A 19,768-nucleotide genomic window follows, 5' to 3' on the forward strand; every position below is an offset into this window, starting at 1 on the left:
TCTTTAAATAGGTTGGTTTGTGTGAACTAATTTTGTTTATTTCACAATATAGTTAATAATGACAATAAATAATAAAAAAATCAACAATAATTTGTTAACAGAAGGGGAGTTTGTGGAGATTTTAGTAATTTTATAGTTCAGATCATGAATCAATTGAAGCTAGACCACCATGGATACCGGCTCAGTGGTCTATCGTTTAAGTGCTCTGGCGTGAGACTGGTAGATCCTGAGTTCGAATCTCGCGAGGCGAGATCGTGGATGCGCACTGTTGAGGAGTCCCATAATAGGACAAAACGGCCATTCAATGCTTCCAGGTTTTCCATGTAGGTCTAGCTTCAATGGATTCATGATCTCAACTATAATAATTTGTTAAGTTAATTCTAAATAAAGATTTTGTTGTAATAAACTTTCAATTAGAAAAATCATTTAACCTAAATTTTTTTGTTTATTTTTATTTCGAAAATGATATTCTCATTCAAAATATGAAATAAAATTCTTATATCATTTGATTTAAATGTTTGTTTTCTTTTGTTGTTCTTGTTTAACTCTACCAAAATCTTATATCATTTCTATTCTTATTCTAATGAATTCTATTGTTATGATTATTGTTAAAGAGGGAATGTAGAAGATAGATTATTAAACAAACAGTTTTGTCTTGAAATTCATTAAAATTTTCATTAATTCTTTATATGTATGATCTTTTCAAAATCTATTCAAAGTTTCCCCATAACTTGATTAAGTGAATTAAGTAGTTTCTATTAAGATTGTGTTTGTATGTGTTGAATGGTTTCATCTTTTTCTTTTCTTTTCAATGTTTGCGATTTTATAATTTTATACCAATTTTTATTAATAACTTTAGGTATCCATTTCAAAGTCGGACTTGATAATTTCGAATAAATTGAGCATTGGATAGGATGTTTGTGATAAGGGATTGATGTATTTGAGATATTTTTTGTCTGTTGAATTCATGAGTCGGCCACAGCTAGACCTCCATTGAGAACCTGTAGGCAATGGAAGGTCGTTTCGTCCTAGTATGGGATTCCTCAGCAGAACGCATTTACGATCCCTTACGTGGGATCCGTGTGGGGCAGAAATAGTTATCCACCATAGACAACGAACGAAGGGTTGCATGAGGTCATGGGTCGATTGAAGCTGGACATTAACATCGTCAGATCCCGGCCCAGCGATCTAGAGGTTAAGCGTTCATATGCGATATCAAAGGTCCTTGGTTCGAGTCTCACGTGTGGAATCGTGGGTGCTCACTGCTGAGGAGTCCTATGCTAAGACGAAAAGGCCGTTTATTGCTCCCAGGTTTTCAGTAGTGGTCCAGCTGAGATGGACCCATAAATCCAACTGTTAAAACTACTAGAATTTCGACAAATTTCCATCCTGATATTGGTTATATCCTTGACTCAAGTCACGAAACATCAGAAATCCAGATTTCTACCCACAGGAATATTACAAATATATCTTTATTTTTCTAACAATAACAGTATTTGCATCTCCATACTAATGATATCCAAAGTCACGTTAGAACTCTGGTATCTCAGTATTATTATATTCAAAATAGTCAAGGATTGTATAGATTACGTTATAGTTTTGTTAGTGCATAGAAGTTAACTGAGCGATGACGTTCTTCTTTTAGCGGAGTTCATTATATTGTATCTAAACATCCCGAAAACTTAAATAAACCAATTTAAGTACTCGATTAAAATGTGCATTGAGTCAAGCTATTACATTTCAGAATAATAGACAACCGACAAAGTGGAAAGTAGATAATGTAAAATAATTATGTGTAATCTAATACAAGAATCAGATAATATTTATTCAAAGGGAATAAATGAGATTGAAAAATGAGTGTCATGGAATATGACAGCAAGTTCATAATTGAAATGACAATATGTAATTTATCCAGCTGCGCAATAGCGACTAATTTCGAAGCATTTTACATAAGATCTGCGTTCACTGTATTGACAGAAATCAAAATGTTTACACACGACTCTGTTCAGCAGTCAGTTATTTCTTGAATTAATGCTGCGTTTACATGTCTAAATATTACTTTATCAAGTAAACAAATTGATTGACTCAAAATCAGTGATCTATGAAAATATTTCAACAGAGTTATTGAATCGGTGAGGGCTACATTTTAACAACCTAATTGACACACCATATTTTATAAAAACATTATGTTTAATAGATTTCAGCTTCTCAGTTATTTGCCGGTAGGTTCTTATATTAAAATAGGTGTCATGCTTCTTAACCCACAATAGACTATGATTTTTTCGTTTACATCACATACTGGTCCTGTCTACATGACAAACGACAAACAGTAACCACTGTTATCCCGTTTCGTCCTTGCTGAAACTCCAAGTTAGTATCCAATGGTTTACATATCTAACTCCAACCAATTTACGTTGTCGCTCGACCACTATCCCTTGTCACCGATAAATAATTAAATCACTTACTAAATAATCTTATGCAATGCAGAAGAAAACTGTAGGATTTCGCTATGGAACAATTTCAAGTCCTTCATTTTTCTATTTATTTCATGCCTTGCGTAGATATATTTCTCAGTGAAGTAGAAGCTGGTAACACTGTTCACTGTTTCAGAGAATCCTGGTTTCCACTTTCACAGTTATTTCATTTACTCGGCATCTATAAATATCTTGTCTCTTTTATAGTTTCAGGTCAAAACCTAACACCAGCTGAACAATTATCACTAACTATGGCATGGAATAGGCCAGATATCGCACGTTCAAAGGTGTTTGCAAAATTCAATAATTGGTCTGTAAGTTTTCAATATCCATTCTAAAACTTATTTTGGTTTATTGAAACAGATCAGTGCTATTATTCAATATGATATTAGAAATGTTTGATTGATGCGCAAATCACCCAACTTAAAATTGTAACTTTTTATTTTGTTCAGTCTTATTACTGAAGGATACTGCAATCGAATGGATATTCCGTCTCATAAATTTGAAATTTAAGTAACATTACCGTTAACACAACTAACCCTGGGCAAAGGTACTAAAGTGGCTGTAATTAATATATAAAAACTCTCGTCTAAATTAGAGCGAATAGTTTCACAGTATTTAAGCGCCGAGTTGATGTAAGACATTAAATAGGAATAATATATTTGTAAAATCTCAGCGAATGAATTTGTAGTAAATCCAACGTTTCGCCTGGCAATCTGGTCCAAGCTTGTTCAAGGAAATATAATCAAACATCAAAATTATCGAATATAAATAGGTACATGGTTCTCCGGGTTCATTGTACACTGAATAGGTCATCCAATCAACGTTAACAATGTCTAAACTAGGTATGTGTATTAGTGTGTAAGAGGTGTGTGATGTGAAATGATAAGTGTTAAGATAACATATTGTATAGAAAACGTAAGAGGTGAGAGAAGAAATTACATTCACATTAGATATTGTCTCTTATCAGTGAATTTATAAGGAAACATACAATTTGTAATATATGTGATATGAATCATATCTGTCACAGCATGTATAATATGAAGATAATTAAACAAAATAAAAATAATAAAAGAGTGATATTTGAACAGTGCAAATTTTTATAAAAACTGTATGTATGTGTCATTTTTAATGTTCCAGTGAATTGTTTAACAAATTCCGATAAGACAACTGATTAGAATCATCGAATGCAATTGTTGTCATTTAGATAATACGAAATAGATAAAAACGTTAAGGAGTTCAGGTTTTTTACTTATTAATGATTAGCTGCCATGGTACTGCTAATTGTATTCCATCCCTCCTATTTATATTGTTTGGATTAGCCCATATGTATAGGACTTTAGCCGTTTGTCTCTTCTTGCAAGAATTAAAAGCTTTTTGAAGGATTCTTGTGCCATCGAAATCAATTGTATGACCCGATTCTATCGAGTGTAATGCTATCGCTGATTTGTTCTCTAGCTTCCCTACATCATCTGAGAATTTAGGAATGTGTTTCAAACATTGTTTGTGTTCCTTCACCCTCACAATCAGTTGTCTTGATGTTTTACCTACATACGTTGCATTACAGTCACTACATCTGATTGTGTCTATGAAATCAGATGGTATATGCTACTTATGCCAACAGATATAAGTAGTATGAAACACCAGTCAGAAGTGAAATTCATGGCAACAGAAAGCTAAGAAGATCGAATTGAGGAAAACAGAAGGGGAAATAGTAAGGAATTGTGAATTGGAAGAATCATACAGAATGTAAGGAACGGCTGATAGAATGTTTACAAATGAAGTACTTTATTTATGGTTCTCATACTTTAACAAGATACTCTGTAATTTCACATGGTAGATCCTGGGTTCGAATCTCGCGAGGCGGGATCGTGGACGAGCATTGCTGAGGAGTCTCATAATAGGACGAAACGACCGTCCAGTGCTTCTGGGTTTTCCATGGTGGTCTAGCTTTAATTGACTCATGATCTCAACTACATAAAATTACTAGAATCTCCACGAAACCCCTTTTTGAAAATAATAAACTGGTTGTAACCAGCTGTGTTTTCGTTCATTACATATTCATTGAAATGTAATACATTTTTCATTTTCAAACAAAATTGATCCTTTATTCGTTTCGATACAGACTCTTAATTGATCTAAGAATCGTTAAGCATCTACTTTCAATAAACAAGAATGAAATTAACTTCAAAATTCGATTGAGTGTTAGTTAATCTTTCAACTCATTTATATTGAATTTCGAAAAGGTTAACTTTAATTAAATTCTAATAAGGTTTTGTAATTTGTAACGAGAATCTATTTGATAGTATAAAAATAACATTACCTAGCGTATTATATCATTCACACCATCCATGACTATCATAATTTGAAATAACTTATGCATATTTCACTGTGTTCAGAGTTCATCAATTAAAATAAATATAGATGAAGTTGGATAATAGAATGGTAAAGTTTGTCTTCGTATACAGTACTTTAGATCCACATTCACATAGTACTTAACTGTTTATTTCCTCGGTTCTTGGAGCTGATTGATCAACGATCTTTGTACCTACGTTCCATCCTAGTTGGAATATATCGTTAAGTCTCTGAAGAATATATATCTCCTGTAAAGTGAATTATTAATTGTTCAAACTTCTCTCTTTTTTACTGTTACCTATTCTCTACAGAGATGTAGCATCTTTTTTTCATTGATAGCTGACTAACTTTTTGTGTCATCATTTTTAATTAAACCATAGAAAACGACACTTGAAAATGCTATGGCTGATGCTTTATTAAATGATCGATTAGAATTTGTTCAGTTATTACTTACTAAAGGATTAAGAATTCAACGATTTTTAACTCGTGAACGTTTGGAAGAATTATATAATGTTGATGTGAATAATCAATCTTTTCATAAATTATTTGCAAAAGTTCTAGGAACAAAACAGGTAATCAATAACTTTAAAGTGAATACAATATATGTTGTTTTAATAAATTGTCTTTTTTTAAATTTTCTATTTGTAAACATTATTATGCCCTGGTACGGCCGAGAGTGGGGAGAGTCCGCTGTCCCTCTCGAAATGCTCTCACATGGCCACGCGTATATAGCCTCTGCCACACAAGTCCTACTCACTGCCTTCTCGTGGCCGAAGTGTTGTTTACGAAATTTAGAGGACAAAAAGCGAATGTACGGCGCTTTAACGGGGTCGGTGGAAACGGAAAGTTCACCTAGGGGAGTTGGAAAACCCTGATTTCAAACCAATGGCGCACATGAGCTCCAGTATCCTGAAGGAACAAATGGCATATGAATCAATCGTTAAACACTGGCTACCATGTGACTGCATCTCCTCACGATGCTCCACTACCTTGTGGACTAGGCCTTCAGGTCAAAGGCTCTTGGTGTGGCCCCCTAAAAAAATCACCTGCTTCAGTTTGGGCACCTGGGCAGTATCACAGCCCTCACATAAATCAAATGAGATTTTTGCGGCGCATATGTATCTGGTGCTTCCTTGTACCAATATTTATGTGTTTAAATAAAATAAAATAAGTTATATTTCATCCTTCTAGTTTAAACAATGATACATACGTACAGATTATAAGCATAATTATACTGCTTTTTTAAAGTAAAACCTGTTTATGTCTTGATAACTCATTATTATTCTCATGTGCCAATGAAAGCTTACATATTTGATTCGGAAGATTTAAGTCATAAATGATTAAACATAATTTACGAATCGTCTTTTATTCGTTATTTTTATTTGTCAATAGAATTAATAAGACTGAAATATAAATCAGCTTGAAGTTTACTTTCCTTCAGATTTGAAAATCCAACCTTTAAAGGATATATTCTAGTTTCGGATTACTTTTTGAAAGGCTGACAACCACTTGAGATGGTGTCAATTTCCAGTGGTACATAAGGGTTATGCATAAGACTAAGAACTCATAGTACAATATCTCCAACTGATGAACGAAATGAAACACATTCCAAACATGGCTGACCATAAATGCAAAAATAGATCGAATACAGCAGGATAACTATCCTCAGATGTCCAACGATTTATAGTGATTTCAAGTCTCGTATCTTTACGAGCGTCATATAAACCGAATCAACAAACTTAAACAAACATCTTAACCTAGAAAAAAATTATACCGTCTGCTCTCTACTGATACTTCCATTAATCACTAAATCTCTAATAATTATATAGATATATAGATATTTTATATCTATTATATAGTGTTTTTGTCCTCTTCGTGATATGGCAGATGTTTAAAATATGCTTCTCACTTTCAAGTATACTACGATAATACGTTGACATGATAATAAGACTAGCCATGTTATATCAAATCCAGGATTCATGACTCAGAAAAGAGAACCAGAGTATACACAAGACAATACTTTATTCAACACAACTAGAAGTAGTCATTCTTAGTGAGTCCGGAGTAGAAATCAATAAGATTAAAGTCAGTCGGTCAGCTACAACGTAGGATCAGACACATATATGCATCAATCCAAGGTGCTATACTTCATTAACACAACAAGATGGACACCGAATTGATAAAAGCAGTTACCCCAATGGTAGTAAAAAAACATTTCATATAAGAATATGATACGGAGAGAAAAATTTAGTTTGTGGAAAGAAAGGTGTAAAGTAATTTTAATATAACGGTTTAAGGGAATACAAAGAGTGTACACATCTACGCCATTGTGATCGATTCTGATCCACATCACCCAGTCTCTAAATGTTGGTTACGACAGTCTACCAGAAGTTAGTACCTTTATGGACTGATGTTACGTTTTGTTTTAGCCACCCCTGACTTTCCTCTAACCGTCTCCAACACCACTCAGCATTGCCTGCCGCGGTAATCGGTGGTTGGACATACGTAAGATGTGGCTAAACCATCTCAGTCGATGTATATTTACAACCAGATCAGCTGATTTACCATCATTCCCTAATACTCTTCGTAATAAGAGGAAAGAGAATCGCTTAATTAATAACCCGTAGGCTGAGTGCCTATTTATCTACTCTCGGTGACCAATCATATTTTACTTTCACTACGACATTTCACTTTGACTTTAAAAATCCATTTACCACTAAAAACAAAAGAAATAATGTAGTCATGTTTTAGAAAATTACTGTTCTTTTCTTCCCAACAAGATAAACTAGTTTTCCTCAGAAAATAAGATCCAGACGTAGAGCTTATCATTGATTCACTTCTTTTTAACCATGATAGATACTTTGAAATCATATTCTAAAATCTCATCGTTTATTTTTGTGTTCAAAATCTGTAGAACTTGGCACATGTAGGACCTAGATCAAGTATCCACCCTACAATAGAACAGAGAGATGAAATTATCAAAATAAATGGCAGTTGTAATACTGATACGAAAAATTAAGCATAAACATTGTAATTCGATAAGATTTAGTTCGGCCAATGAAGTAGAAAAGGATGAACGAATTTGAGACAGTGTCTAAGCAATGGTACACAACTTTTCCAGCCGCTGAGTAAGATAATCGTGAGGACCCTATCCAAATAGTCCGCATATACTTACTCGACTAAGCTCAAAAGTCACTGGCTTTGTGAAATAATGTCGCGTTTTGGCTTGGCCGCTCCTAACCTTCTTCCAACCTATTCCTTCCTATATCATAAAGTATTGCCTGTCTATTCAAATAGTGGTTCAGCATACATAATACATCTTCCAGCCACTTCAGCCGATAAAGTCTCACTACCTCATCAGCTTTTTACCCATCTTTACTTGGTAATCTTCATTCAACGGCAGCGGTTGTTTATGTACTGAAGTCATAAGGTTTTGATCGGAAAACATAATTTTAGCTGACTAGATTTTTTTAAAATTGCACTCTATAAGAAACTATGATTCAAAGATTCTAACTATTGACTGTTTGTATTTGAACTCATATGAAAAACGTTCTAAACAACCTATCAAATAGTCAAGTTGTAAATGGTAAAATGAACTCAGGAACAGTAGATGCTTGTTTCTTTTGAATGCAAAATGTATTAACAACATGTACTCTCAGCTAAATATGATGTCTAACTTTGAACATATAATTCTCGTCACTAGCGATAAAATTACTCAAATATCTCATACACTTGAAAAGTATATCTTCAGTAGTGACTTGCTTAAATGTGAATATCTTAAAGTTGTGACTTTAAACCATAATCTATGCGATTAATCAGGTTGGACATTTACTGATGATTATGATGGTTATCCTTAACTTTTGAAATATTCAAATTTGCAAAGTGCGGTTCAAAAGATGCATATTTACTCCCTTAATCCCACCGTATTAAAGTTTTAGCTGACCGATGAACATTACTGAGAAGATTGAATTTTGAATAAAACATCTGATTCAGTAATCTTGTGAACCTTGATTATCTTTAATTGTGAATAATTCATGAATATTTTTGACCGATCACCAATCTTTTTTTGGGGAGGGGGGAAATCTCACAAACAAAATTTAAACACCATATAAGTCAATATTAAATTGTTCAACTGTGTTATTGAACTAACAATGCCATTATGTCATCGTCGCATGTAACGGTTTGATGTCTTTTCGTTGTTTTTTTTATCGATCCTCATTGTGGGGATGACTTGAAAAAAATAGAATTTAGTATGTTTATTGCATAATGTCGACTTCAACATTAATATTGTTTCCTTTTATATCACATTTGTTAATGTTTAAAACACATCAACTTTATGTTTGAATTATTACCATCGCTACTGCTATTTCATAGTCAATAAATATATAACAGGAATTCTAATGTTACACTTTGATAATAATCATTACTATTTTTGTCAGTTCCCATAATTTATATTAAAACAATACTTCTTTGTAATATCATGTTTAATTTACAGAAAATCACATTGAGATCAGTTGGACAATTAATTGAAAATTTGGTCGGTGGCGGTTATCAGCATTCCTATTGTAGTAAACCATCGACAGCAGATTTAATGGGATCACCTAATCATGGCAACGGTTGGCTACCAAATGTTAATGTCACATTTATAAATAAGCACGGTTCAACAGTTTCTGTAAGTTACAAGTATGCTCTTTGAATTTATCACATTTCCAAAATATTTTTTAATCATCAAACGGCAGACCAACAAAGAAAGAGAGTTAGCCAGGCAATCTTTTCATTTGCACTTTGGGTGGTTGTACGTAGTTAGCAAGAAACCCTGGAACCACGTTTCATACTGACTATCACCAGCTAACAATTCATACTCGCGATCTTCAGTAAACTGAAGCTCTCTTTGGGATTAAAACGGGCGGTACCTAACCTCAACCTGAGAAGTTGCCACTTCTCTAAGCTAATCCAAATCTATCTCTTGTAGGACTGAGTTACTTACAATTACTGATTAGTAGCTAACCGTTATTTGTCAAGTCCTTAACGTTGATAAATCTATTTCGACTGCTTTCTAATGTGGCTACTAGGCTAAATAACACGAATCTGCATGTATTATGTTCTGACTTTTGATGGTTCAGGGTGTCTGTCGGGAAACGCCTAGCATCAGTAAATAGAGAGTTTGTGAAGATTAAGCGTACATGATGAAGCCTGAGTTCCTAGATTCAATATTATTTCGTATGAAAAACGAATGTTTTTTGACTGTAATGTGAAATAGGTTACAACTTTGTTATACTCTAGTTTTATTTTCACTAATCTCTTCATATTCTTTACAATAGGAACCAGTGGATAGTAAAACTATACGTTCAGGTAATATTCTAAACAATACATCAGATAAATCGATTCTACCTTGTACATTAAATCCTGGATCAATATCTAATTTAATCACTTCAAAAGAATTAGTTACACAACATATAACAAATATTATCAATCGACAACATACTTCACAACAACATGTACCATATTCAGCTTCATCAAATGATATTAATCAGTCGAATCGATACTTTCGTTATCCCTATACTGAATTATTACAATGGACATTGTTAACTCGACGTTTAGATATGGCTAAATTCTTAGTTTTAGCTGGAGAAGAATCCATTGCTAAAGCAAGTGTTCTAATCAGTATTATTGTTTTTTTCTTGTATATTTAGTGAATTTTTACTTTCAATAAATCAGCTAGGTTGTATTGACTATAGTATTATTTAAAATTTGACTGATTACATAATATCCAACGAAATGTTAAGTGTGAAGATTTTTGTTAAAAACTTAAGATTACATTTAAAAATAGTGTAGTCTTGTGCACTGTAATCAAGAGTGGTAATTATCAAGTGATCCAGAAACTCTTGATGTTCTAAAAGTTAGTAGATGTATAATTAAATTTCCTTTTGACCTACTATTATTCCTAATTGCAAGTGATTGGGATATTTTTATAATACAAAACTGGATCTATGTAAAATCGATAGATCAGGTGATTGGCGCACAATACTTCAGCAGCAATCCTCTATACGTCTGAACATAGAGTTTGAGAAAAAGCTTAGATATTTGAAAAGTTAAAACCTTAGAGGAACAATATTATATATTTAGTGACAGACAACAAAATTAGTAAAGTAAAAGCGAGAGCAACCAATCGAATAACTGTAAATGTCATTTCAGGAATATGAATAGAAGAAATATTATCGTATTTATTTTTAGACATAAAAACTATCATTAGTTAACAACAAACCAGGTAACTTGAGGTCTTCCTCGCGTATATATATGAAAGTTTTTATTTGATATTGATGACTCAGGTTACTTGTATTAGCCTATTTTTCAATGTTTTAAGTTATGAATATTCAATTATATCCAAATGGTATTATCAATTGACATGAGTTTTATACCGCAAATGTACCAAGTTATCTAGGTGATTTGCTTCAACTAATAAATACGCGTTGCTGTTCAATTTAATGTTGAACCACACAGCCTTGAAGTTTTCTGAAAGATTTTAGTCAGTGAGATTTTTCCCCCAATAACGCTTGAATAATTTGATATCGGCTGTTCTCTGATGATCAGTTAGTATTGAAGCAGTTGTGTCATAAAAGGCCATTCTACCTAGTTATTCAAATATCTCATTCAGCCAGTCAGTCACAACGTAGAACTTCGTACGTACGTACATCAGTCCGAGTTGCCATACCACAATAGCACAGAGATGCAGTTGTCGATTCAAATCCCATAGTGGTAGAAGTAGTAAGAGTATAAGCATTATGTGAAAGACTAGGGTTTGAAGATGTTATTGAAGAAGTATAATCCAATAAAATATATTTGGAAAGAGAAAAAAGATAGAGAAATGAAGAATTCAGAAGATTAGGATTTGGCAGAACACAAAGAGTGGATGCACCTTCTCCACTGCAAACGATTTTGAGCCATGTCATTTAAGGTCTCTAACCAACCATTGCTATCATCTCGCGAATCCCAACTAGGTAGTCTACACCTACCAGTATGGCTCAGTCCACTTGTCAGTGACTTCATGGATTTGTGCCACGTTTTGGTCTGGCCGCCCCTAGCTTTCTTCCAACCTTTCTCCTCATCTATCAAATGAAAATAAGTTCAATGATGTCTTATAAAACATCTTTAAAATCTTATATAAAAACATGTAAATTATTACTGAATTACAAATCTTCAAAGCTGGAGTTCAAACTCCATAGTAATTGTTTGAGAAAAAATGAAAATACTCGATAATTTTGTAGTTTACAGTATTATATAGGCCGTTACAATATGATCGCATTAAAATAAACAGTGAAAGTTAAACAATTCGGATTTACAAACTATTGAGTATTTATATCAAATACTTAACTGTGTTTCCCTTAGATAATTGGTTATTTGGAAACCTGTATATTTCTTTAAATAATTACTATTACCAATGAAAGTTAATTTACAAATAATCAATAGTTCCCAAGTACATAAATATCACTCTAGTGGAATACGCCTTATTACATCACGATAATGATCATTTTATTTTCAATTTTTTTTTTTCATTATTGTTGTTATGTTTTTTTTATTATGTTAAAAATAGGCCTTGTTTTCAGTGAAACTATTACGCAGTATTCGACATGTTACTTTAGATGAAGAAACCGATATTGAATTGCTTAATGAATGCCGTTCACATGAACTGTAAGTAATATACAATATGTGCATTTTAAATATGTTGAAACAATGAAGGTTTTCAGTCTAAATAAATAATTTCGATAATGTTTTATTTTATGAGTTAGGCTGTTTAAATGTAAAATACTTTTTATCCCTCTTGACAACATTAGCACTTTCTTCATGTAGAGGTGCACATTTTGATTATTAAACAGTTATTAAGTCAATCTGTTTTAACGACCTTGTTTTCTATTGGTTTTCATAATAATGTTTATTACCCTGATATGTCCCAGTTGAATGTTCCTTTAAGTAGATCTCTGACTATGTGATTGGTTGAACCTTACTTCATAAATGTATAATGTATAATGTATTTATGTTGATCCGTTTGTTGATTGCAAATTGATCTAATTCCATGCTTCTACCAAACAAGTATGTTTCCTGAAATGTAAATATTGCGTAGCATTGCTTTTCATCAATACAGGTAGTTTAGTTGATGAATACAAGTGGCCGAAACCACTACTAATTATTCCGCTGAATTTGGAGTGTGGTTAAAAGTTATGCTTAGTTATGGAAGAAAAATTGTCCCTGACGGAAAGGTCAAACATCAATATTTTCAGTATATCTGCTGACAAATCTTTACAGTAGTTTCTTTTTAGGCATTTATAGAATAACAGCTTATATCCTATAACTCTTAAGTTACTCAATGTTTCATTTGTTTCAAATTCAGTTTAATAATTGTATTTTATTGTTAGTATTACTAATTAATAAGAAGCAATTTATGAGATGATGCTGTGAAGGCGACTACATTGAAATATTTCATAAAGCAACTATAAGATAAGTTTCATACAATTGGTTCCCCATATACATCTGAAAACAAACACTGAGGCAAACTGAAATAAATTCATTTTATTTCATTGTTTCTCTTCAGTTGTTTCCAACCATATTTGTATAAAATTATAACATTGGTGTAATATAATATGAATTTTTAGAAATTAGTAACGGAAAAATTGAAATAAAGATTGTCGGTAATAACTATATATACAACCATGGGTGTGGTCATTGGAAGACGGAGCTCAGTAACAAATCGGGGTGAGATAGTGATTCTATGTAGTCCAGAAAATGACAAACTGGATTACACAAAAATTGTAGAAGGTCTAAAGAGTTTACGTAATTTTTAAAGATTAAGCGTGTGAAAAACACATGTGAATGAAATTGTTAGCGTGGTTGAAATAACGATTGGCTTAGAGAAGATGGAATAACAAATAAACACAATATAATAATTACAGATGACTTCGGTGGAAAAGGTGAATTTACTGATATATTAATAGTTTTATGTTGGAATTCAACTAACTCGAGAGCAGAGGAAGTATCGATTGGAAAAATCCACGGAGGGAAGTTTATACTAACATTAAGTGTTTGTTTAATAAGCTATAAAAAGGGATTGCATCGACACTTTCTGGCCACGCTGATTAACCTGACACATAGGGATTGGAATTCCAAAATAAAGTTATTAATATGTCAGCAGATTCATATTTTCCATCAAAGTCATCTGTAATTATTATATTGTGTTTATTTGTTATTCCATCTTCTCTAAGCCAATCGTTACTTCATTCACACTAACAATTCCATTCACATGTGTTTTTCACACGCTTAATCTTTAAAAATTACGTAAACTCTTTAGACCTTCTACAATTTTTGTGCAATCTACGTTATCATTTTCTGGACTACATAGAATCACTATCTCACCCCTATATGTTACTGAGCTCCGTCTTCCAATGACCACACCCATGGTTGTATATATAGTTATTACTGACAATCTTTGTTATTCCAATTTTTTCCATTATATGATTTTGTCTTGATTGTTGTTTTTGCTATATTCCTCGCATCATCTTGATGCAGATACACTTTTATCGAGCCACATGCATCTCATTCTACATGTATTCCTATCCTCTTATTTGTTTTCTAACGTATCTATCCACTTTAAACACATCGTAAAGAATTTAGAGACTGACCAGTTGCAGTTCTAAACATCAATGAGAAGATTCAAACAAACAATACCAAGTGAATTTATACTTCACCCCATTGCACAGGACTCAGTAGATAACTGGATAACGCGATGGCGTTTGAAGCGAAGGTTACTGGGTTCGAGTCCCAGAGTGAACATCAACTCTGAGATGCAGGCACATCCAGTTGATGAGTCCCAAATAGGACGAAACGCGCGTCCTGGATTCCACTGCTAGCCACTATCCATCTTTGCTTACCATGCTTGTGAATTTAGGCTATATCGAGGCAATACGCACAGTATGCACATATGCCAATTAGAAACTGACCAGTTACAGTCCTAACAAATCGATGGGAAGATTCAAACAAACAATACTAATTGAATTTAATTTATCAAATTGTTTTTTTTTAATTTACGAATAATAATTTCCTTTATTCAGTATTTTCAAAAATAAAAATGGCTCAAGGAAATTTTATCAGGTTCCTGGATAATTTAATTAATATCTCATCACTATTTATTTCCCATTGAGTAAACGTCAATTTTTGATTGGCCTTTACTGTTTGCTTGCTAAATATTCCATGATGAAAAGTATATTATTTTGGGGTTTTTCTCAATAAGTATTGATACTTTGTAAAATATTATTGTCGAATATATATTCGACATTTCAAAAATGACTTTCATAACTACAAATGAAAACTTTTCTTGATACGTTCGGAATATGTATTTTGTAAAGTATTCGATAAAAGTTGATCTAAGTTTGAGTACAGGTAAAAATCAGGTTACACAGAGTAGCTGTTTCGTCCTAGCATTAGAATTCAAACCCCACCAGGGGTCGAACCCAGCAATTTCAAGTTTCTCAGAGACCACTTAACAAATAAAACCACGAGGTTTGCTTTCAGTGGTACAAATTCAGCTTCAATCAATTTGATTATTCACATAATTATTCAACTCACTCACCAAGTACTTGTGCACGAGCCATTATCTTATTTTGTGGGTTGATGATACTAACCGGTCTCTGAAACCAAATTAGACGGCGAAGGATTCGAATTTGGGAATTCGTAGTTGAAAGTCGAATACAGCTCAATTTCCAAAAGACTCCTACTAAAACCATTCAATATTAAGTCATAGTCCATCAAACATTGGTCATAAATTGTATAAAAGTTATCATTTACAATATGTTTTTCTATGCAACATTTATCATCCAACGAATTATTTCATTGGATACAAAATATGCGTGTATGCATACTGTGTTTATGAATATCCTGATGATTGTGAGTCATTGGCAGCTGTTTCTTTCTTATTTTCTTACTTCTGACAAGTAAGCTGCCTCGATACTCACCCCCGGTATTATCAAACCCACAATCTTTAATTCTGACAAAGAACAAGATAATGTGAAGTTTCTTGGTCAAACCATGTTATATTATAACTAATATATACCTTTATTGATCTACAATTAGTTGACTAAATATCCACAAACATCTTGAGTGATGTCTATTTTTTAGAAGAATGATTTCAGAAATAAGACAAATTTATCTTCTCTTTCGGTAAAAAAATGAATTACTGTACAAAAAAGATAGCACAAATTAAGACCAATCAAAAGACTATCATGTTAACCGTATATCCAGATAAAATGATTTATGAAAAGTGATTAGCTCTTTGATTTAACGATCTGAGCAAAGTCGAGTGTGTTGAAGTTGATTGGACAGTTGTTTTAACGTATTATGGAATACATCAGAAAAATATCACGTCCTGCATAACATATTGACTTAAAAATATAAACAACTGCATTCTTACTCGATACTTTAAACAACTAGTACTTTCGAGTTAGTTCTCATTATGAAGCACCTAGCCAAAACAAAACAGTTATTTATTCTTTCTTATTTTTCAGTAGCCTTCTAGATAATGTCCTTTTACTATAGAAACTAGATTTTTATGTAATGTTTATAAAGAGATATAAAATAATAAAGCAGAATATTTTCCAATCTCATCTTCAGTCAGAAGAAAGTGACAAAAGCACAATGAATCCTCTTCTTATAACAAACAAATTTATGCGTGTCACATTATATATGTAAATTCCTTTGTGTGAACTAAACCTAACATGGATTAAAGATCTTCATTTTACAATTTTCGATTTTTTTATAAACTCAATATTTTGAAACGTTTTCTAATTATTTGACGACTAATAACTTGATTATACTAAAAGGCGTCTACTGGTGGTCATTAATTAGTGTGAATATTTTCAAGGCATATATATATGTATATATACTTATACCTGACTGGTATTACTATGCTGTATTTGGTTATCGTACATAGTTTCATCAAATAAATTCAAAAAATTTTTTACTATTTTGTTTTTTTCATCCTTTTTTTTGTTGTTTAGAAGTAAAAAAGTTTCACCTTATTGATTTTTGTTTGTAACTAAGACGCCAATATTTAGATTGATTTGTTGGCCTCTTCAAAATTTTAAACAATCCGTTTTTCAGAAGGGGTTTGGTGGAGATTTTAGTAATTTTATAAAGTTGAGATCATGAGTCAATTGAAGCTAGACCACCATCGAAAACTTGGAAGCATTGGACGGCAGTGCGCACCCACGATCCCGCACCCGCGAGATTCGAATCCAGGACCCACCAGTCTCGCGCCAGAGCATTTAACCAATAGACCACTGAGCCGGTATCCAGCGGTGTTAATGTCTAACTTCAACCGATCCACGAAATTGAACAACCATTCACCAATGTCATCAGTGAGTTGATATCTCCCAACAGACCTGGTTGAACTCCACTGGTTACTGCTTCTCACTAGAACTGCACAAATATTTAGATTTATTCGTTTTAAATAGCTAATTATTTTTATCATCTTCATGTACACACTTGTATGAAATCTGAAAGCCCACAACCCATCATATAGCTATTAGTTGCACAATCCAATTAAGGTATACTATCATGAGAAAACTATCGGTCAAAAATGTTTGGAAATAAAATCACCTTTGTAAACGTTTTCAAATATGTTCTTTTTAAAAAACGTCAAACTCTAAGTCATTAATAAGTGAGGATTTGGTACACCACTAAGAATTCTTAGCCGTAATTTAATATCTAGTATTGAACGAAGTGATTATAATTAGTTCTAAATATCTTCCAATATGTTGACTAGGGTACAGGCATAATTTTCTTATTTTTCTAACTAATGTTTATTCTTACCTACTGAACCTTTTTACGCTTATTCTCCGATTAATTTAGTGCTTTGGAACGATTGGCTGTTGATTTACAAGATCACTGTTATCGACACGATCAAGATCAAGCTAAACGTTTGCTCACGTATGAATTGCAAGCATTTTCAAAAAACACATGTTTAAGTTTAGCTTATATGTGTGAATCCAAAGTGTTCATTGGTCATCCTTGTACACAGGCAATATTAAATGATTTATGGTATGGTGGTTTACGTAAAGGTGATCTTGTCGGTGCCAAAGTAGCACTCATATTAATTGGATTAATAGTACCACCATTATATCCGTTAATTGCATTTTTTTTTACTAAAAAGAGTAAATTTCTTGAATTTAAGACAAAAGAAGAACTAGCTCAACAACCACAAACATTACAAGAACATTTGGACGAATTAGAGGATTCTTCAGAGTCAAGTTCCTCATCATCGTCGTCATCATCCTCGTCGAGTACCTCATCGCCTTCCACTAGCAGACGATGTTCTGTGTAGGTTCTCATACTCTACAAAAAATGCATAACACATACGTTATAATATTGTTTATTGAATTTTCAGAATGATTTATTATAGTTGGATATTTTTTATCTAGATATGTATTAGTTCTAACCTATTGACCTTTTGGCAAGAAGTGTTACATTTGGCAATGTTACCATTAGATCATTTAATCAACATTTGGTCGTTCTCATCTGTATTATCGTTCGTTACACTATGAACTTACCTACAGCGGAAGTTTTGATCGATTTCAAATCCACTCAGTCATAATTTCAACCATCCCTATTTAATTATCTAAATGAATTCCTCTATTCAAGAATCCTATCCGTTTCTTTAGTCCTTCAAAAATCTAGCCTTAATAAATCTCAGGATAGTTGGAACATGATTTTAATTAATTATACTACTATATTCATGAAGCAGGTTCTATTTGATGTGTAAAATTTAGCTTTCTACCATAATCGGGTAATCAATTATTGTTCAAGGAGTATGTTTTTTTAACACTGTAAAAATACTAGTTCTATTCAGACGTTGATCACTTTTTGTTGGAGTATATGTATTCTATCCTGAATCTCAATGTTAGCCATAGTCCATCTGTTATACAAAAATTAAGATATTACTGGCTATATCTAGGCGATCTAAGTAGAATGTATAAATACAAACAAAGGTTGACAGGAACTCCGTTCTGATTATCAAATACGGATAACTCGGAGAAATACTCATAATGTGATAAATACCATGACGGTTGAACAAACTAAAGGCTATTTGGACTCAGTAGTTCTATGGAAAACGTTTTGGCGATTAGAACAAGGGGTGATAGGTTCGAGTCCCAATATGATCATTCAGTTGTTGAGCCTAAAAGAGAGCGGAACCCATGTCCTAAATTTCACTACTAGCCATCATCTATCTATTCTAAATACTACTGAAATGCTCCTTGTAGTCGGACCAGAACTAAAACAAAACATTTATCTTTTAACACCTAGCTTTGAATACTTTTTTGCAATTAAAATTTGTTATGATGAAATTTATTGAGATAATATCCTTTATTTAGTTCAAATACTGATTGTTTATTAACCTTTCTATCACTTCTCTTTGAATTATGCTCCTTTTCAACACAGTAATCATCCTAATTTACCTAACGAAAAACAACTAACCAATGAAAACTTTTTATCGAATCATAATGTAACAGAAGATAGTTTACTCGATCAAGTACCAACAATTAGAATAAATTCGCCTGCACCATCGGCTAAGTCAGATAAAGTGAGTTGTAGAATCATATTTTTCTGATGATAATACACATTTCTATTAAAATAGAGGATAGGTATATGCCGTTCATCTAAGGGCTGAATTACATAGAAATTTTGGAGGCTATTTTAGCCTAATTTAGCACTAGATCAGCAGTGTACATCCATACTTCCGTCAGTAAAGTCATATGCCCAATTCCCAGGAGAGTTCTGTATATTTCATGTTGAATCAAATCGATCCTAGGATAGAATATCAGCCAAATACTCTCTAGTTTTCAATGTTTCTCTAGGTGATATTCGTCCTTTGATGGGAAAAATGACTTCAAATACAC

General features: G+C 32.7%; 1 protein-coding gene across 1 annotated transcript in view; it reads left to right on the forward strand.

Annotated features, from left to right (window-relative positions):
- The window catches only part of Smp_147140 (putative transient receptor potential cation channel), a 116,440-nt gene that overhangs the window by 44,121 nt on the left and 52,551 nt on the right, over positions 1 to 19,768 (forward strand). The window contains exons 10-15 of the mRNA XM_018798088.1: positions 2,688 to 2,788; positions 5,210 to 5,401; positions 9,325 to 9,445; positions 10,275 to 10,521; positions 17,724 to 18,191; positions 19,311 to 19,452. Of these exons, the coding sequence (XP_018653064.1) occupies positions 2,688 to 2,788; positions 5,210 to 5,401; positions 9,325 to 9,445; positions 10,275 to 10,521; positions 17,724 to 18,191; positions 19,311 to 19,452 (1,271 nt within the window). The remainder of the gene's footprint in view (positions 1 to 2,687; positions 2,789 to 5,209; positions 5,402 to 9,324; positions 9,446 to 10,274; positions 10,522 to 17,723; positions 18,192 to 19,310; positions 19,453 to 19,768) is intronic.

The sequence above is a fragment of the Schistosoma mansoni genome, chromosome 6 (genome assembly GCF_000237925.1).
Source record: "Schistosoma mansoni strain Puerto Rico chromosome 6, complete genome".
Classification (NCBI taxonomy): Eukaryota; Metazoa; Platyhelminthes; class Trematoda; order Strigeidida; family Schistosomatidae; genus Schistosoma; species Schistosoma mansoni.